The sequence below is a fragment of the Centroberyx gerrardi genome, chromosome 19 (genome assembly GCF_048128805.1).
Source record: "Centroberyx gerrardi isolate f3 chromosome 19, fCenGer3.hap1.cur.20231027, whole genome shotgun sequence".
In the NCBI taxonomy this organism is placed as follows: Eukaryota; Metazoa; Chordata; class Actinopteri; order Beryciformes; family Berycidae; genus Centroberyx; species Centroberyx gerrardi.
The window spans coordinates 8,239,638-8,258,719 of record NC_136015.1 but is presented as its reverse complement, the minus strand read 5'-3'; the positions used below and the strand labels follow the sequence as shown (position 1 = coordinate 8,258,719).

General features: G+C 48.0%; 1 protein-coding gene across 1 annotated transcript; it reads left to right on the top strand.

Annotated features, from left to right (window-relative positions):
• The first annotated feature begins 3,429 nt into the window (after positions 1 to 3,429).
• On the top strand, positions 3,430 to 17,446 carry dlgap3 (discs, large (Drosophila) homolog-associated protein 3). The gene is made up of 11 exons (XM_071912614.2): positions 3,430 to 4,620; positions 9,373 to 9,590; positions 10,332 to 10,434; positions 10,561 to 10,777; positions 12,508 to 13,052; positions 13,797 to 13,891; positions 14,932 to 15,151; positions 15,460 to 15,754; positions 15,883 to 15,974; positions 16,214 to 16,360; positions 17,132 to 17,446. Exons 1-11 carry the CDS (start codon positions 3,430 to 3,432, stop codon positions 17,444 to 17,446), a joined length of 3,438 nt encoding a protein of 1,145 aa, XP_071768715.2.
• Positions 17,447 to 19,082: the final 1,636 nt, after the last annotated feature.

Sequence of the window (19,082 nt, the reverse complement as noted above, 5' to 3'; positions counted from 1 at the left end):
CCTCCATTATCCAACAAGAAAGGGAAAAGGGGGGGAACACTAATGCATGCATGAATGAGAGGGGGTCAAAGAAGTCTGAATTTGTATATATTAATGTATCAGTAAACGTTGCAGAGGGACGGATAGACCAGCAGATTAAGCATACAGTACGAGAGTGCAAGAGATAAAGAATACAAACAAACTCTCTAATTAAAAACCCAACACTGAGAAGTGCTGACAGGCAGAGAGCCAGACGGGCTGACAGGTAAAAAAAAAAACAAAGAAGAGAGAGAGGGAGGGAGGGTGGGAGGGAGAGAGAGACATGACTGGAGGATGGAGAGAAGTAGGTCAAGAGCAGAGACTGAGAAGAGAAGGAGACGTGTGGAGAGATGGATGGAGAGAAGGAAATAAAGAAGGGAAAGAAATTGAGAGGCAACATACAGCGCCGTCTTTCTCTCGTCTTTTCTGCAGGCTTCGATGTGTGCGTGTGTGTGTGTGTGTACGCATGCGTGTGTCTTTGCAGTGTGTGCATATGTGTGTCTTTTCGGTGTGTGTAGATGTGTGTGTGTGTGTGCACGACACGGTGATTGACAGCTCCTATCCAACAGCCAGCTCCAAAGCCAAAGACTTCATAATAAACAGAGCATGGTATAATTTACCCCTCTAGGCAGAGCAGCGCTGCTCACTTTGCTGTCTATTCATAAACAGGGACACACGCATACAAGTACAACACACTGCAAAAAATGCCCATCTCGGCAAGCCTGGGACTTTTTCTTAAAACAAGTGAAATGGGGAGAGATAACCCCGATTGTTTCACAATTTTCTTTCTAGAAATAAATGTAAATATCTTGAAATAAGGCAGAGGCAGAGAATCATTCCAACAAGTTGATTTGCACTGGGAGCAAGTGACAATATACATTTTTTGTGACTTGAAAAATAAGATAAGATGATTGGTTGAGATGGATATTTTTTGCAGTGTGACAAACACACACACACACACACACACACACACACACACACTCTCCGTTAATGAGAAGCGGCCAGTCCACAGGTGCCACGGCTGTCTGAAAGCCGGCCACGGTTGGACATTCACTTGGAGAGGCTCGTCGTCACGGCTACACCGATGACACGGATGGATCTGGGTGCGCTTCCTGGGTGGCGGCTCTCATTCAGCCAATCAAGGGGAACAGGCCACGCTCTATTTAATGATTATCCCAGCATCTGTCCGTTATCTCTCATCTCTGTGTGAAAGCCAGTGAAACTAAACCCATAGGAAGCTAGTGAAAGCCATCGAGCCGAAGCAGCGAGATGCCGGTATTCATTGGGTAATTTCATCTCAATGTAATCAATTCCAGACACGACTGGAATCTCAATTCCTTGGAAACGCTCGTGTGCATTATAAACAAACCCGTGTGCCCATGATTCATTATATAGTTAATGAACAGCATGCTTAATAGAGGATGTGATTACAGCAGCAGCAATTAATGCCAGTCCAATAAAATACATTATTACCACGTTTGGAACATAATCCAGGTTGTTATCCACTCAGAGAAAAGAGGGCAATGGAAAGATAGGCTTTATCCTCTTTCCATTCGGCTTGTTTTCTTTGGCGCACAGCAAACACAATGTGTGGGTGATAAGGTTTACATTGCTCCAACATTGTTGTTGCAGCATGCCGAGGTATATTGATTTCATTTCGTACATTTGTTTTGTGGAGCAGATCCCACTCTCCCCTGCACCTCATGGCCTTTCTTTTCAAGACATCAGCAGGGTCGGTTTCTGCCGTATCACCTGGATATTGTCAATTTCTATCACCGTTCAGCTGGCGCTCCACCTCGTGTCGGCGGAATGGCTCTGGAATTGATAGTGTGGATGTTTGTGAATTTGCTTGGACGCTTGCCGCCGCCGCTCGCTATCTCCCGTGCGTTTAGTTTCTAGGAAGGCAGGTAGGATGGAGATGCAGGTGATCGATAAACACACTGTTTCCCTCCGCTGTAAATCATCCGAATGCTCAGAGGCTCCCTGTGGGCAAGGGTGGAAGAGAAAGAGGGAGACAAGAGTGGTGGCTTGATGAAGATGAGGAAAAAGAATTAGGGGTGATGGAGAGTGAGAAGTTCTAAATGGAAGAGAGAGAGGGAGAGATAGAGGGAGAGAAAGAGAGGCTAATATTCCTGATTTATCAGCCCAGATGCCTAGCAGCCTTTGAGATGAATGAGAAGAAGAAAGCTGTCTCTGGTTGCTTATTGCAGCCTGCGGGATGAATGCTTACTATCGCACTGTTTGTCTTTTGTTGGCTAAAAAATGAAGTGCAACATCAATAAAAATGTTAATCAGAAAAAAAACATTGTTTTCACTTTCAATTTATTGCGCCACTTGACAGCACAGAAACAACAATCTGGACATCAATCTAGTAAACGTGTGCTTTTCTTACAGAGTCTATTTCGTGGTGTGATTCATTTGTAAGTCATACCATAAATTACACTAACACCACCTCCCCCCTTTGTGCTTCTTGAACACACATACACTGCAAAAAACGTCCATCTTCAGTCCATATTCAGTCTTAAAACCTTTTTGTGAAATGAAAATTTCTGCCCATGTGTTGACAAAATACCAGGTTTTTTCGCTTGTTTTTATAGGTTTATATATAAGACTTGAAAGCAATTTTCCACTTAGTTTTAACATGGGGGTTATTTGGCACTTGAGCAGCATGAAAACCAGAATGTAACGTTTGGGTTTTTACTTCCCATTCATTTGAATTAAGCCACAAAAATAGCCTGAAAACTTACATTTTAGCACGTTGGTGAACATATTCAACAACAGATCCCGCTATTGTGATTGTAACTGTGGGTCCAACGTTTTAGAGCATAATTACATATAACAACAATAGCATTTTTATTGATAGAAGAGAACATATAGTAGAGGAATACCATTTAGGAGAGATACTTCTGGTTTGGGAGACCGGATCTACTTTTATTTTTAAATACTGATTTTAGTATAAACCAAGAATAGAAATGCAAAATAAGACAGACGCAGGACTTCTTTGTTGTCTTAAAAGTGAGATCTGTTGTTGTTGAATATGTTCACCAACGTGTTAAATGTCAGTTTTCAGGCTATTTTCGTGGCCTCATTCAAATGAATGGGAAGTAAAAATCCAAACGTTACATTCTGGTTTTCATGCCGCTCAAGTTCCAAATAACCCCCATGTTAAAACTAAGTGGAATATTGCTTTAAAGTCATATAAAGCTGTCCCAGCTGCATCCAATATTGGTGATTAGTTTATATTCTGGCTTTTATAGTGGTCAAGAGCCAAATAACCCTCATGTTTCCCAGGAAATGAGACTCTTCACCCAACCCTTTATCCTTTTTGTGCCCACAGGTGAGTCCGGCGCAGCCCTGTCACGCCCACAGCGCCCCCTTTCGGCCCGGACGGCCCACCACGCCCCGGCGCCTATGAAGGGCTACCATGTCAGCCGCAGCATGTCCCAGCACTCCTCCGGTGGTGGCGGAGGAGGAGGGCCCTGCCACTGCATGCCCGAGGACTGCGATGCCGGCCCGGGCCGAGACTACTACCAGGGTCACAACGATGGTCACTATTACCCTCCGGGCGGTCCGTCGGAGTCTCTGGCCTTGGAGAGGCACCACTCCCACTCCCACTCCCACTCCCACAGCCACTCCGGAGGGGGCACCTTCCCTCGCTCCCACCCCAGCCAGCACCCACCCCTGCAGTCGTACGACTCTTGTGAGGAGTGCCTGTCCACGGGCCACGGAGGTAAGATGCACCGCATCCCCCCGAACCTGATGGACCAGTTTGAGAAGCAGGTGCCCTTCCACCCCGACGGCTTCCACACGCTGCAGTACCAGCGCACCGCCAGCGGAGGCGCTGAGCAGCGCAGCGAGAGCCCGTCCCGCATCCGACACCTGGTCCACTCGGTGCAACGTCTCTTTGCCAAGTCCCACTCTCTGGAGGCGCCGTCCAAACGGGAGTACAACGGCACGAGAGGAGGCGGGGAATACCGCGGCGAGAGAGGGGGAGGAGGAGGAGGCGGCCACCGGAGCGGAGGGGAGGACGGCGGAGGCCACTACTCGGGCCACCAGTCTCGCTCCACCAGGAGGAGCAAGTCCCGCGAGCGCAGCAAGAGCGGAGACTCGCGCCACGAGTCGGGCAGACGCCACCGCAGCCGGACGGCGGGCTGGTGGAGCTCTGACGACAACCTGGACAGCGACAGCAGCTTCCTGGTGGGTGGGGGCAGGAGGGGGTACCCCAGCGGGCACGAGAGCCTGGACGCCGCCATCCAGGAGCTCACCATGAAGAAGCCCAAGGAGCGAGGCGGCGGGCCGGGGCCGGGGCCGGGGCCGGGGCCGGGGCCGGGACCGGGGCCGGGACCGGGGCTGGGACCGGGGCCGGGGCCGGGGCCTGGGGAGTGCATGGCCTGTACCTCCATGGCCCTGGCTGGGAGCGAAGGGGGAGGACACCACGGACACCACGGACACCACGGACACTCCCTGAAGAGGAGCACCTGGTCGGCCATGACAGTGAGTCAGGCCAGGGAGGTGTACCCCTCCACCAGGGGAGGAGGCTATGACAAAGCCCTGGTGCCGCTGGAGAGCAAGCTGAAGGAGAGGACCTTCCACTACCTGCAGGTGTGTGTACGCCTGTGTGCGAGCGTCTGTGCATTTCTATTTTGACAAGATTTATTGTGAGTGGATGTGAATGTTCTTTACCGCCCCATGCTGAGCTACAGCAAAAAAAAAAGGCAGCAATATTTCTGTGAATTAGCACAAAAGGCTTTACAGTCAGTGCTCGCATAGGTTGCATATCTACACACAGTGTGCTCATTAGGGAGCATAGACTGTAAGACAGAGAAACCATTGTTCTACAGCCAAGTTGCTTTAGGACAAAGTCTCTCATACAAATTGAATGTCTACCTGAGAAACCCATGGTCCACCTTGATATTTCGCTATGAATGAAGAGACGATGATTGACACCTGGAAATTATTAAACACCTGTCTCAACAGTCTAACAGTCCCTGCTGGCGCTCGCTCTCTCTTTCTCCCCATCCAACACATTCACTTTATCTCCCTCTTACCTCTGCCCTCTCTCTCATTTTGTATACATGAATTCTCCAAAGTGAAAAGCTAATGGCTCTTTCACTGTACCAACAAAGGCAGATGAGAGGACACACACTCTCACACACACACACACACACGCACACCTACACACACACACACACACACACACCTCCAGCTGTGCTGTGGTAGGACTGCCATGCAGGCTGTGTTTCTACGGAAACAGCAGGTAGCCACAGGAGTCCCTGGTGCTTTTCCAGCTCTCATCCTTTAGACACAGCTGAGGTCTGCTGATAGGAGAGAGAGAGAGAGAGAGAGAGAGAGAGAGAGAGAGAGAGAGAGAGAGAGAGAGAGCGAAAGAGAGGGAAAGCGAAAGAAAGAGAGAGGGAATGGGTGCAGGAAAAGGGCAAGAAAAAAGAGTCAATGTTCCTCATACTGTATGTTGGGGTTTTTTTGTTGTTGTTTTTTCAAAGAACAGACTCTCCTCCATGCCTTGGGCTATCATATATATATACCACATCCACACTTTCGGACACAAAATGAACTTCCCCACTCCCTCTTTCCTAATATCTCTATCTCCTGGTGTCACTTGCAGTTTTCTGAGGGGGGACAGTATGTTGAATGAATTTTGTGCTGTGCTGAGATGTGCTGAAGTCAGCCAGATTGATCCGTGGCTGCAGGGCAGCGCGGCTTCCTGGAGCCGCAGATATAGAGCTGTTCAGCGGGACGGCTCACCACCAAGACTAGGGGGAACCTCAGGACACACAGCAGCACCAAGTGCCAATATTGAAGCAATAACTCCACACTGAACCCTAAACTTGACTGATTCGTTGTTTGCGAGCAAAACTTCCCACTGCAGCTCAGCAATTCTGCAGAGTCTTGAGAGTTTTGCGGTCAAATTCCCTATTGGTGGAGTGGACATATGTTGGGGATGCACTACAAGACTGAACAGAATGTGAAAAGTTTGGACATCATGCATTTAACAACTTGCTTTCAGCCATCATAGAGGCGAAAAAACTCGACCAGTTGGATTTTGGAATCGCACACATGACAAATACACACTACCCGGGTTCTCACACCACGCAACCCCACAATCTCGCAAAAACACAACCTCTTGACGAGCTCTGTTCAGATTTGTGTCGTTGTCCAGCTCACACTACAGGAGTACTTGTCCAGTCGTGATTTGTACAGATTCGATTCCTAAAAATAAAACGTTTGACATAATCACGATGGTCCTGACTGGATCGGGAGGTAAGAGATTAAAGTCCTAAACCCTCACACATGACAAGATCCTCTGTGTCGACTGTCCATTGCGACCACCCCAAACGATTGTGGCTAGCATTGGCCTAAAAATCATGTAGTGTGCCCGCAGCATTAGAGGTAATTCTGATTCTGCTGAGGAGAAACGTGACAAAGCATTTAGAACAAATACAATGCAAATATACCACGATTGCCCCCTTCAAGTCAGACAAAACACCAAGTAGTTCTTCCAGGCTGCTGAAGGGGATTTTGTCACAGGTTTATGCAAGTTTATACCAAGTCGAAGCTCAATTATGGTGCACAAAAGTGAGAAAAAAGCAACTATAACAGCAAGAACTCGGGGAACAAAATTGGCACTGAACAGACAGACTTTGAGTGAATCTTCACAAGTCGGGATTACTGTCGTCAAAGGCAAAGGGACACTGCAAGGTTTTCTCCCTTGGTGTCGACCCAATCACGATGTGCAGCACCAGAACTTGGTACTTTACTCTCCACTCCCTAAGCCTCTCCCCGCTCTCCCTTCCCTCTCCCTTCCCCTCTGTCTGCGTCCGATAGATAAGGAACGATAAAAAAAAGAGAGAATATAGAGCGAGTGTGAAATGAAGACAGAACCAGCGAGGGAGAGAGCGAACGATAGAGAGGGAAAAACAGCAAGGTAGAAGGATATAGAGATAGTGAAGGAGGCTCAGGGATAGAAACGAGATAAAGGGGGAGATGGTTGCTAGGGGGCAAAGAGAGAGAGAGAGAGAGAGAGAGAGAGAGAGAAAAGGAGAGAGATAGACGAAGGCCAGGGGATCGGGAGATTAGGCTGAATCATCTTCTTTTAAGTGATGACCTTTAAAAAAACACACTCAGCTGGATGGACCCCCTGCCCCGGAGCCATGGGTGTGTGTCTGTGCATGTGTGTGTGATGTGTGCATGCATGTGTGTGTGTCAGTGTTTTCATGCGGTCACATGCGTGTGGGAGAGACTACACACTTCACAGCCTTTGCAGCGACTGGAGGATAGAGGGGTCTTTCAGCACGAGCAGCTGCTCTTACTCTCTGGCTGTTAGCTGGTGTGAAGCCTTCATCATATTGGTAAAGGAGTGAGACCAGATGGCGCACACACACACATACGCACACACACACACACACACACCTACATATACGTAGGTCTGAGTGATCCTCCACAATGATACGATTCCATTTTCTGATGCAGATTTAAGAAAGGAGCTGTTTCCTATCTGTTTGGTTGTGTCTCTCTGTCTTCCTGCCTGGCTCTCTGTTGTCTCTGTCTCCAACCGGGGTTCCCACTGGTCATGGAATTTCCTGGAATGTCACGGAATTTTGAGAGGTGGATTTAGACCTGGGCGATATATCGTTAATATCGATATCGTGATATGAGACTAGATTGTCTGGGATTTTGGTTATCGTAATATTGTGAAATAACTTAAATGGTACTTTACGTTACAGTAAAGTGATACAATTTTCTGAACCTATTAGCCTTTTCTGAGTAAAATGAACAATGATTGGATTTACCTGCTCATCATGACCATATTACTATTACTGATTACACATTACTGATTGCTAATGATCATTACTAATTTTCTAAATTTTCTTGTGTGTAAATATCTTATGAAAGCACAAACACTCCTAAAATATTGTCACATTATCGGTATCGAGGTATTCGGTCATTCGCCCAGCCTAGGTGGATTCCAGGCAGGGAAAGTTAGAGAATTTGATAAATTATGTAAATAAATGGGCCACTGTACAGAAAAACACCAGAATGTATTTTACAACTTGTTTCACATATTCATTGCATTCAATGATGGTTTTCAGCTGTTTTTTCTCCAACTGTAGTGCAAACCCTTTAGAAAAACAACACTAACAAACCAGGAAGGTAGAGTAGAGTGTGACTTAGTTATGGAAAGTCATGGGATTTGACACCAGGACCACGGTGGGAACCCTGTCAATGTTTTGTTCCATTTCATTATCCCTTATCAATTCTCTTTTTTTAATGTCTTGTGTTTCCCCGTACTTTGTTGTCGTGACTGGCTGTGTTTCTGCGTGTTTACATCTGTGTTTGATTTTGTTTTCTCTTCATCAGACTCTCATTCGTCTGCCCATCTGTCTTCCTGTCTATCGGCACTGCCTGCCTTTCTCTCTGTGTCTGCTTTGCTCTGAGCCTACTTGTGTCTCTCTGTTTTCCTATCTGCTTTTCTGTCCGTTTCTTGTCTGTTACCCTGTGTGTCTGTCTGTCTCTCTGCATTTCTGTCAGCGCTCTTGTCTGCCTGCTTATATTTTGGTCTTCCTCTCTGATCCGCTTCCGTCTGTCTATCGGCTGTCTGTCTGCTTGTCTATCTGTCTGTCGGTCTGTCTATTTGCTCTCCGTCTGTCGGCTTCTGGCTTACGCTCTTTTTCCTTCTCTGTGTCAGTGTTTCTCCAGCTGTCAGAGTTTCTCTCTTTCTGTAAGTCCCTTTGTCCCTTTCTTTCTTTCTCTAACGCCATCTCACATGTATGCATGTGTGTGCACGTGTGTATGCGTGTGCGTGTGCGTGTGCGTGTGTGTGTGTATGAATTCATGAGCATGCCAGTGTGGCTGAGCTGTCTGTGCCAGTGTGTGTGTGCATTACAATACAATGCACTGCCGGTGTCTGGCTGTGTGCACGTGTGCCAGTACTGTACGTCTGACAAAATCACTGTCATTCTGATCGAGCGGTGAAATATATTTCATCAACCAGTGAAAAATATTTCCATTGTGTGAAGTCTTTTCGACTTTAACTGCAGATATTGGGGAGAAGCTGCCGACTGTGCAGTGAAAACATCGTCAATATCTTAACATTGATTAGTTCACATTGTGAGTAATGGCTTTTCCCCTAACACTTTGGATTGGAAGAATGCATACTTAGTTTTAACTTACTCTAACTCTGTGAGTCATTTTAACCCATTGTATGGAGAATCGTACTAAAACTGAGTTTGACTGTGCGTTTACATAGTTTTATACTAATGCTGTATAGATGGATGTCTCTTGGTCTTACTTATGCTTATATGACGGTGTGAATGTTTGTGTGAATGTGTGTCTCAGGTCCCGTCGGACGAGTGGGGGGGCGGATACCCCGGCGGCGGCGGCGTGGCCGACAGCGGAGGGGAGATCCCGTGCCGCCGCATGCGCAGCGGCAGCTACATCAAGGCCATGGGCGACGACGACAGCGCCGACTCGGACGCCAGCCCCAAAGCCTCGCCCAAGACCAGCCTGATCGCCCAGCGGGAGGCCTTCCGGCGCTCCGTCAGCATGGATCAAAGGTCATCTACCGCTAAGTCTATCGCTGCATTCAAGTCATTATGGGAAAGACGGTAGATAGGAGCTTCCGTTCACTTTGAAATACTGCTTGGGGATGTATTCGCTTGGGGATGTATTCATTTCGAATAAAACAAACAAAATAAATGACTTTCATCACATAAGTTATTTTCCGATCACAGCTCTTAAAACGGCAAGGCAGGACGTGACTACTTGCTTGATTTTTCATTTGTTTTTTTGCAATATTTGTTTTGCCGTACAACATGAACTCAAATCATCACTCATTAAGTGCATGTGTGTGTCAAGCGTGAAACAGCTGATCAGGAGCAAACTCTTCCAAGTCAGTGCTTTCAACTGCCAAGTTGTTCCGGCGTTTTTTTCCCTTTCACATGAATGCAGCCTGACTGGAAGTGGAAGGGAGCACTGACAAAATGCTATGGCACTAAAAATGATATCCAACTGTTATCAATCAATGAAGTGTTATTGGATAGTCGAGGTCAACCAAATGGTATGTGTTATTAATCCATAGACCTATTACAAAAATCTGCCCAAGGGGATGAATTCTTTTTCATGTTTTTTCACGTTTTACTGTTATTCAAAGGTTATATCTTCACATAAAGAGTACTTTATCTCCACTTTGCAGCCACAATAATATCACTGTAGTAGATTTAATGTAAAAACTCAAATATCAGTTACTATTTTGTTATGGTCATCATTGAAGCTGATTTTGTTTGTGTTTAATACAGGTACTCGTGTAAGCAGTGCACAGACTCCTACCCCAACAGCCGAACCACACCCAAGAGCCACACCCGCTCTCGCAGCTACACCCGCTCTCTGACCAGCTCACAGGTAACCGCTAATGCAATTTGCCTTCACCTGGGTTTTCCCTCCGGGCGCTCCGGTATCCTCCCGCATCCAGTACCCTGTCTTTACTCCGGTCTCTCCCTTTCTCCCCATCCCTCTGTCCCACTTCAGCTGGGAGACACTCTGAACCGCCAGTTTGAGGCGGTGTGTGAAACCATGTTCGGGGAGGTGGAGTCTCAGGCGGTCGAGGCCCTGGATCTACCCGGGGTCTTCCGCACCCGCAGCCACAGCTACGTCCGCGCCATCCAGGCCGGCTGTTCCCAGGACGACGACTGCCTGTCGGTCTTCTCCATGTCGGGCCCTCAGGGAAGCATCAAGAGCGGGGCCGGTGAGTGTGTCTGTGTACGAATATGTGTAAGTGTGTGTGTGTGTGTGTGTGTGTGTGAAGGGTGGGGGGGTTCGTCTGTTGTATGGGGGCAACCTGGTGGCACATTAGCACAGCCAGCAGGAGAAGACAGTGCACTGCAGAGGGTTCACAACGTTGCACTTAGCTTGACAAAACCGAGTTTGTGCACACATCTACACACACACACACACACAGTTCATTACTTCCACTACCTTCTCAGCCAGTGCACAGCTGCATGCAATGTGTACTTTTTTGTTTTTTTCCCTTTTCCCTCAATCTCTATCATCTCACTGTCTCACCTAAGCCTTCTGTTCCTCTGCAGCGCATTCTTTGCGTGTGTGTGCATGTGCGTGCTGTGAGCATGGACTGGTGTGTGTTGCCGTGCATGCTCCCTGTTCTCTATCATCTCTATCTGTTCCCCTCTCCGTCTTGTCTCTGTATCTCATCTCTCCCATCTCCCTCCCCTGTGTAATCGCCGGCTTCTCTGGCTCAGTAATGGGGACTGGAACGCTCATGATTATGATGATAGCTCAATGTCTCCAGCTGCCTCTCCCTCTCTCTCTCTCTCCCGCTCTCTCTCTCTCTCGCTCCTTGGTGCGGTCTCCTGCCTTTCCTTTCCACATCACTCTCTCGGTTTGAATCCATTTTGTTACTCGTGTGTTTGCTGTTGTCTTCGATAGTTTGGGTTTTATCCTCACGATCATCCGTGCTCTTACTCAAGCCTCATTTACATCTGCAGTCATTCGTGTGTGTGTGTGTGTGTGTGTGTCTGTGTGCAGATGTGTGTGTTTGTGCGGGAGACTGCAGAGCCACTCCAGTGCTATCAGTGGTGCCTTACAGGGCTAATATTTCCTGGCTTAGACCGGCAAATCCCCCTGAGATTTATTAAAGCCGCTGTGAAGTGTCATATACATCAACCACAAACACGCACACACACACACACATTCCCAGTACACAAACTCACCCACAAACACACACACACCTACACACATGCGTGCACACATACCTCTCTTGGTGAGACTCGTTGCACATTGAGACAAGCCGGCTGGAAATGAGAATGCTTGGAAAGAAAAGCATTTAGGTTTGATCTTTTATTCAATGGAAATAAACTATGAACTGTGTGTGTGTGTGTGTGTGTGTGTGTGTGTGTGTGTGTGTGTGTGTGTGTGTGTGCAAGCACGTGTATGTTTGAACGAAACAACGAGGGAGGAGAAAGAGACAGACACGGAGAGAGAATCTGCTGAAAAAAATGTGTGCTTCTCATTTTAATATTTCTCTCAGGAAATTGCTTTATCTTCTTAAGAAGCAGAGTTAAATTCGCTCAAGGGAAGAGGTTTTCTTTTGTCACTTCTGTCATTGCTCTGTCTCTTCCACCACTCTGCTCTCTGCCTCTCACTGAAATTCATACCAAAAGCTAATGTTTGGTAAAAAATAAATAGCACTTTTGAGTTGCTTCCATAAATCTTTCTTTCACATCTTTCACTGACATTATTTTTGTTTCTGAATTTGTTGCTTTCTCTCTATATTCATTCACCCCATTTTTTTTGACAAATTTCCCTCCTTCCATCTCTCTTCTCCTTACCACTTTGTCTTTCCAGCCTGCCCCCATTGTAAGTATCCACCTCCCCAGCCCCATGTTGACACGTTGCCCATTTTGCTAATAACAACTCACTATACCTGTCTCCCTCTCTCCCACTCCTCTGGCCCTCCAGTCTTTCCCTATCGTAAAGGTGCTCCTCCCCCTCTCCCACCTCGCATGACCAAGTCTGCGCTATCAGTGCGGGCCCAGAGCAGCACAGAGTCCACCCAGGACGCCTACTTCCACAGTGCCGGACAGTCGGCCCCGGGCCCTGGCCCCGGGCGCCCCAAGCAGCACAGCAACTCCGTGGACCTGGGCAGCTCCGACGGGCCCTCGGGTCGCACCTCCAGGGCGGGCTACTACACCGGTACCGGCCCGGGACGATCCCGACAGCACAGCAACTCGGCGGAGAGCCTGGACGGGGTCAGGGGTTCGCGGGAGCTGGTGCCCTACGGAGGGGGTCCTGGGGTGGGGGTGAGGGCCAAGCACAGCAGCTCGGCCGACAGCCTGCTGGAGGGGCCCCCGAGGCCGGCCAGGGAGAGGGACGGCAGGGCCGGGGGCAGCCTGGGGAAGTCGGTCTCTCTGCCCCAGAACAGTTTGGTGCTGAGTAAAGCTGGAGGAGGAGGGCAGGACGACGGACGCGGTGGGAGGAAGTGGAGGCCGTCCATAGCTGTGCAGGTGAGATGGTGATGTGATGGAGAAGGGACGGCTGCTAGTATAGGGCTTTGGCTGTGTGAAAATAGACTGTTCCTAATCTGAAAAGCAGCTATGACATCTCTGTTTCAAACTGTTGCACAATATGAGGCACATAATACTAATGAGACATGAAATGGATGTGTAAATTTTACCTCAAATATAAAGGCCCCTTTACACTTGCATCTCATATCTAGATTGCATCTAGATTTAGGTGGATTACATTTACACCTGGAATTAAAATGCGTCTCCAGTACACATTGAAATTGTATTTCCCTTCCCCTTGCAAAACACAGGTTCATGCCTACACTCACTCAATGTGGTATGAATCACTTCATACCATTTGTGTCCTAAAACTGACACCACATCTTGCTTGTTCCCCATTCACAAGTATCCTGACACTATCCAAGCTGCCTGCCGCCCATTTGATTATGTGCTACCTGATTGGAAAGTTCATTTCCATTTCTGTAGTTGCTATACATGGATTGAAGACGTAATGCATTTACACTTTGTTGTTAAAGTGGTCAAATGCATGCATGAGATGCCAATGCATCTTGGGTGCATTTACATCTAGATTTGATGCAGTTTTGCTCGATCTAAACAATCCAATCACCTAAAATGCATGGTAATGCCAGGCGTATAGGGGGTCTTGTGTGTGTGTGTGCGTGTGTGTGTGTGTGTGTGTACACTCTGACTGTGGTGCTCATTGGCCTTCTCTATGCGTGACAGGTGGACAGCTCGGAGACCCTGTCGGATTCAGATGCGGAGGGCAAAGCTCTTAGGGAAGTCCACTCCATAGGGGTCCAAGTGGAAGATGACAAAAGGTAATGGAATTATAATTGGATATCAAACCAGGGAAAATATATTTGAATATGATTTCAAATCTGTAAACTACTTGAGGGTGTGCTTGCTTCATTTTGACACTTAAATTTCCTAATTATGGACACATAACTTCCAAAACAAGATACGGTTGTTTGTAAAAGCATTCATCCATTTGATAATTTACCTGTGCCCCAAAATTATGTGTATTTATTAAGGGATTTATTCAGGATTTTTTGTCTGAGGTGTTTGTACAATCATTTGTGTGAATAATTTTAATATGTAATATGAAAAAGCAGTCATCCCCTGGGCACCCAGCGGTGCAGTCACCTATGGTTTATTTCGAAGCTTGATCCTATTATTTCATTTAACATTTCATCAGACATCACAGCTTGAATTCAGTAGCACTCTGTTCCAAGAATGTCTTGTTTCTCACCATTAGTGACTGTAACCATGACTACTGCAAATCACACACTCGACATGACTTTCGCACGTGACGCAGCCCTCCTCCTAATTATATCCAGCATCACCCACGGGTCAGATTCACACATATGCACGCATGCATTCACACAAACACATGTGCACGCACCTCCGGCAGTATGCGATCGTGCACCTGTTTACAATGTCCCCCTCCTCCTCCAGTCATCAAGGGTGAGAGTGTGACATCGGCAGAGAAAACGAAAGCGAGAGAACGGAAATCTGAGTCACACCTCACACCTCATCAGACGGCGAAGGAGGGTGGAGGGAGGAGGGGAGGGGGGAGGGGGAGATCGGAGGGGGGGGGGGGGGGTAAACTTGTAACAGTGGAGCAAACTCTAACTGATTCCAATGGCATGACATTTGAACACACCAGTGCGTCATATGTCATGGGATTTAGCAGGCGATATCACAACCAAGTCAGTGGTAGTGACCGCAATGACAGTATTAGGAAATTGCAGCGTGACTGTCCTTGCTCAAAGAGGCATATGCAAATGTAAAAATTGGTTATCAGTCACGTGCCTGACTGGATGTGTCCGACCCCACGGCGACTCGCTCTCTGTTCCAGGCGGGCTCGTTTCAAGCGCTCCAACAGCGTGACGGCGAGCGTGCAGGCGGACCTGGACCCCGAGGGCTTCCCGGGGCTCAGCATCGCCGTGCCGACGCAGGACAAGAGTCTTCAGTTCGGCTGTTCCTTCCAGAGGCACTCGTCGGAGCCCGAGTCCGCCGGCCAGTACACCGAGTACCACCGCACCGTCCACACACAGGGACAGTGGGCCTACAGAGAGGTAGGCCTGCCTCAACACACGCAAAGATCAGCATTCAGGACCAACGTTCCCTCTAAGCTGTTTGTCTGTGAAGTTCAGTTCAAGTTCAGTCATTGCTCCACTTGCTATAAGTGGGTTTGGGAGTTTTGTTGGCCGATATTAGATGCAAGGACCATACCTTAGGGTCTAGTGAACTGACACTCCGAAGACTTAACTAATCACCTGAGAACTGGCCTTTGCATGATTACTCATTACTTACGTCCAAATGCTTCCACCATTGAAGGATGTGTCCTAGCAGCGTTTTCCTTTAATCTCTTGCATTATCCCAGGACTATATCCAGAGCGGCTACTCCACTGAGCCCTGCCCAGCGGATCCACGGCCCCACCAGCACCCGCACTTGCCCCCACGCGCCCACTCCCCGCTGCCCCTCACCTCCGAGCGGGCCTGGGCGGGGACGCCGTCCCTGGAGGGCCCCCGGAGCCTGCCCGACTCGGGCCGAGCCTCGCCCTGCATGAGAGACGGGGAGTTCTTCCTACGCCTCCTGCAGACAGAGGTGGAGAGGATGGAGGGATGGTGCCAGACCATGGAGAGAGAGGCAGAGGAAAATGAACTGCCAGAGGAGGGTGAGTGTGGGAGGAGGGTCTAAAGGAGCAGACGGGAGGTTGAAGTTCAATTGAATCAGTTCTTGCATTTCCAGTTTCTAATAGAACTGTTTGCTGTGTCTTTTCTGCTTCTTTTTTTCCCCCACTAGTTCTTGAGCTGATTCGTAATGCAGTTGGCAGTGCCCAGATGCTCATGTCTCAAAAAGTCCAGCAGTTCTTCCGCCTCTGCCAACAAAGTGTGGTGAGTATGTGTGATCGCACAAAACATTGTGACATCAGATTGAGTTATGGTTCATCATTTTGCAGAGATTCGAGGCATATCACTGTCGCCAAGGGCAGAATGAGCCTTGCTGCAGAATCACCAGTGCAGAAATTTTTCCTGTCTGAATTTGTTCTCCCTCTTCTCTTTCTTTTACTTCTCCTTGTATATTACTTTGGCCATTCCTCCCACTTCCACGTTCCATTTCCCTGCCCATCCAGGACCCATCAGCGTACCCCCAGCCCAGCTCTCAGGACCTGGCAGGCTTCTGGGACCTGCTCCAGCTCAACATAGAGGACGTCAGGGTCAAGTTCCAGGACCTCCAGAGGATCAAGGACTCTGGCTGGAGGCTCCCGCCTGAAAAGAAGGTGAGAAGCCCAGGGGTCCGCACAGCCCTGGTTTCCCTTCAGCACTCCCCCAGAGCCAAGATGGCGGTGTGCAGGAGAGTGGCGCAGATGGTCCTGCCCTCCAAGCCTTTGCAGGCTGTGAAACTGCAGAACGGCAAAAGGAACTGAGCTGAGCTGCCTGAGAGACTGTGGAGTCTAGAATTAGTGAAAATGCTTATAAACAAGCTTGTATTTAATGAGGCTATACAGAAGAAAATACCTGTACATTACTGTCTATAGATGTGGCACACACTGGATTCAATCACTCATCTCTGACACGCAGCATGTAAAGTAGACTAGTATGCTCATTCAACTGCAGTTCTTTACTGTATCATCTGATAGTTTAACAAGAACTAACACTTGTTTCTCTTTTCTTCTTTTTTTCTTTTACGTCTTCTTTATTTTTCTTTTCTCTTCTTTCCCCGTGTTTCATTTCCTTTTTCTTCATCCCGATGCCAATGCATGTTGAGATATTTTTTTATGTTGATTTTGCTATTTTTTATGTTTTTTTGTCGTAATGTCTCTGCCATGCTATGTAAATTATGCCTCGTCACGTGACCTTTCCCCTTTGATCTGTTGCTGGTTTTGCCCTTTGATTTCTCATTCTCTCCATTGTCCCCTATATCTCTGCTTTTCTGCATGGGACCCCCTCGCACAACCATACAAAATCATTTTTTATACCACCTGACACGGTACCTCCCTTTGTCCTCTGCATTTTCATCATATGTTCACACCTCACCATTACCCGGCTAGGAGGATAAGAAGCTTCCTCCTCCCTTACCAAAGAAGCCAGCGGGCGGGGTGAGCGGCAGCCTCCGGGCCGATAGCGTCGGGGATGGGGGGGGCGGAGGTGGCGGAGGTGGGTCGGGAGGCCTGGTGGTGCCCCGTGCGGGTGGGCGCACCCTACCCATCAGGGAGAAGTCCCTGGACCTTGTGGACCGTCAGAGGACAGAGGCAAGGAGGAGGCTGCTGCAGACCAAGCGGACTGCCTCCTTCCGCCAGAACTCGGCCACAGAGAGCGCCGACAGCATCGAGATCTACATCCCCGAAGCCCAGACTCGACTCTGAACACGGGACACACAGAGGTGTCGCAGCCCCTCTGTTTCATCCATCCCCTTAGCTGACATGTAAACCTCTCTCAGTCTTTCTCTGAGCCCGATTTTGGATCTTCTGAGGGTCTAAAACTGTCATTGCTGTTACTTATCCGCCACCCTGCCCTCAGCATTCCCATCACGTCACTCACCACAATTGCAAATTCACAGTTCTATTGCTCATTGTTGGATGAGGCAAAACAAGCAATGACGGCCATTTTGTGTCTTGACACTTGGAATCGCCCATTTTACTGACAGAGAGGCCTAGACCTGAAATCGTAGCTGGCGGATTTCAGTTGCAAACTTTTCAGTCTTTCTGTGGATTTCGGGTTTTTTTTTATTTTATTTTGGCTGAGAACAAATAAGAAACAGTTCACTTTTTGATACAGTAGTCAGTTGAGGGTCACGCAGTAGTAGCATGCCTGTGCGTGTTCACCTAGCACTTCTCCCTCACTGAAAATAAAGGGCTTAACAGGCACAAAACCTCTGTGAGAGAAGAGGAGAGGAGAGGACAGCATCTCTCTGGATCTGTATCTCTATGGATCCCCATTGCCATCTTCTAAATGCTATTTACGGCAGAATCTATTCTATACTATATTTGTGGGTTTTCTGAATCATCATAAGATCTATTCATACGCTTCACTGACACTATCAATAGAGATGGATGAACTCAGAACAGAGAATTTCACCATCAGTTTGAATACAATGCCCTTAAAGTCAGATGTTTGGCGATCCCCAAAGAACACTCTCAAAGCATAGTCAGCCAACTACAGACCCAGGCAGTCAGTCAAAGAATATGGAACATTTTTCTCTCCCTCTATCTCTTTCTCTCTCTCAGTGCTCACTCCTCATGTCCCATGTATCCATCTACTACACTGAGCATTCAGCAGTAAGACTGTTTGAATGAGCAAGTGCTCTTTGTACATAGTGTGCACGCTCATGTTTGCCAGAAGGAGCTTTGCAGTGTAGCATCACAGCCTTGACAGCCAGAGAGCATCACAGACAAAACCACAGCTGTTTGCTTTTTATATATTCTTTCTGAAGTTACAGTGTTCAGGGGTGGGGTCGCTGGGATTTTTTAGAGTTTAAATTTCGGTGGCTTTTCAAGACTTTACAGAGGAGGCCCCCATTTCACTGTGAGACTATAGCACCTCCATGTGGTCAAATGAGGACGCATGCCAACAACACTGGCCTATAGAGAGTTCTTTCCACCCCAGTCAGGACCTAACGATTGCCCCGATGAAATAGCCATGAAAAGAGATTTCTTTCTTTCTTTCTTTCTTTCTTTCTTCCCTTGGACAAAAATATTTCGTCTTCTCTCCTCAAGTATATTGTTTGAGTCGGTGGACTTTCCTAAGATATGTTTGGCATCGTCGAGCAGATCAGCCAGTGGATCACAGAGCAAATGGGGGGAGAGCTGCCAAAGTCTTAGGGAGAATCCACTCGCCTAACCCGAGTTCCACTCAAATCCACCAGTCACTCCAGAGGTGCACAGTACAATCCTCTCAATTTCACACACCACCGATGAAAGAAGGGATGATCCCTTTCTGAGGCGAAAGAAAACAAAGGGTTGTACTTTGTTAAGCCTGTGCCACTCTCTGTCTCTCTCTCAC

Bases quoted from the DNA above. Each gene is read 5' to 3' on its own strand.
- dlgap3 (XM_071912614.2), top strand. From the start codon at position 3,430: ATGAAGGGCTACCATGTCAGCCGCAGCATGTCCCAGCACTCCTCCGGT. The intron at 9,591-10,331 runs GTCATCTACCGC...TGTTTAATACAG, and splicing joins TCCGTCAGCATGGATCAAAG to GTACTCGTGTAAGCAGTGCA. The intron at 13,892-14,931 runs GTAATGGAATTA...TCTCTGTTCCAG, and splicing joins CAAGTGGAAGATGACAAAAG to GCGGGCTCGTTTCAAGCGCT.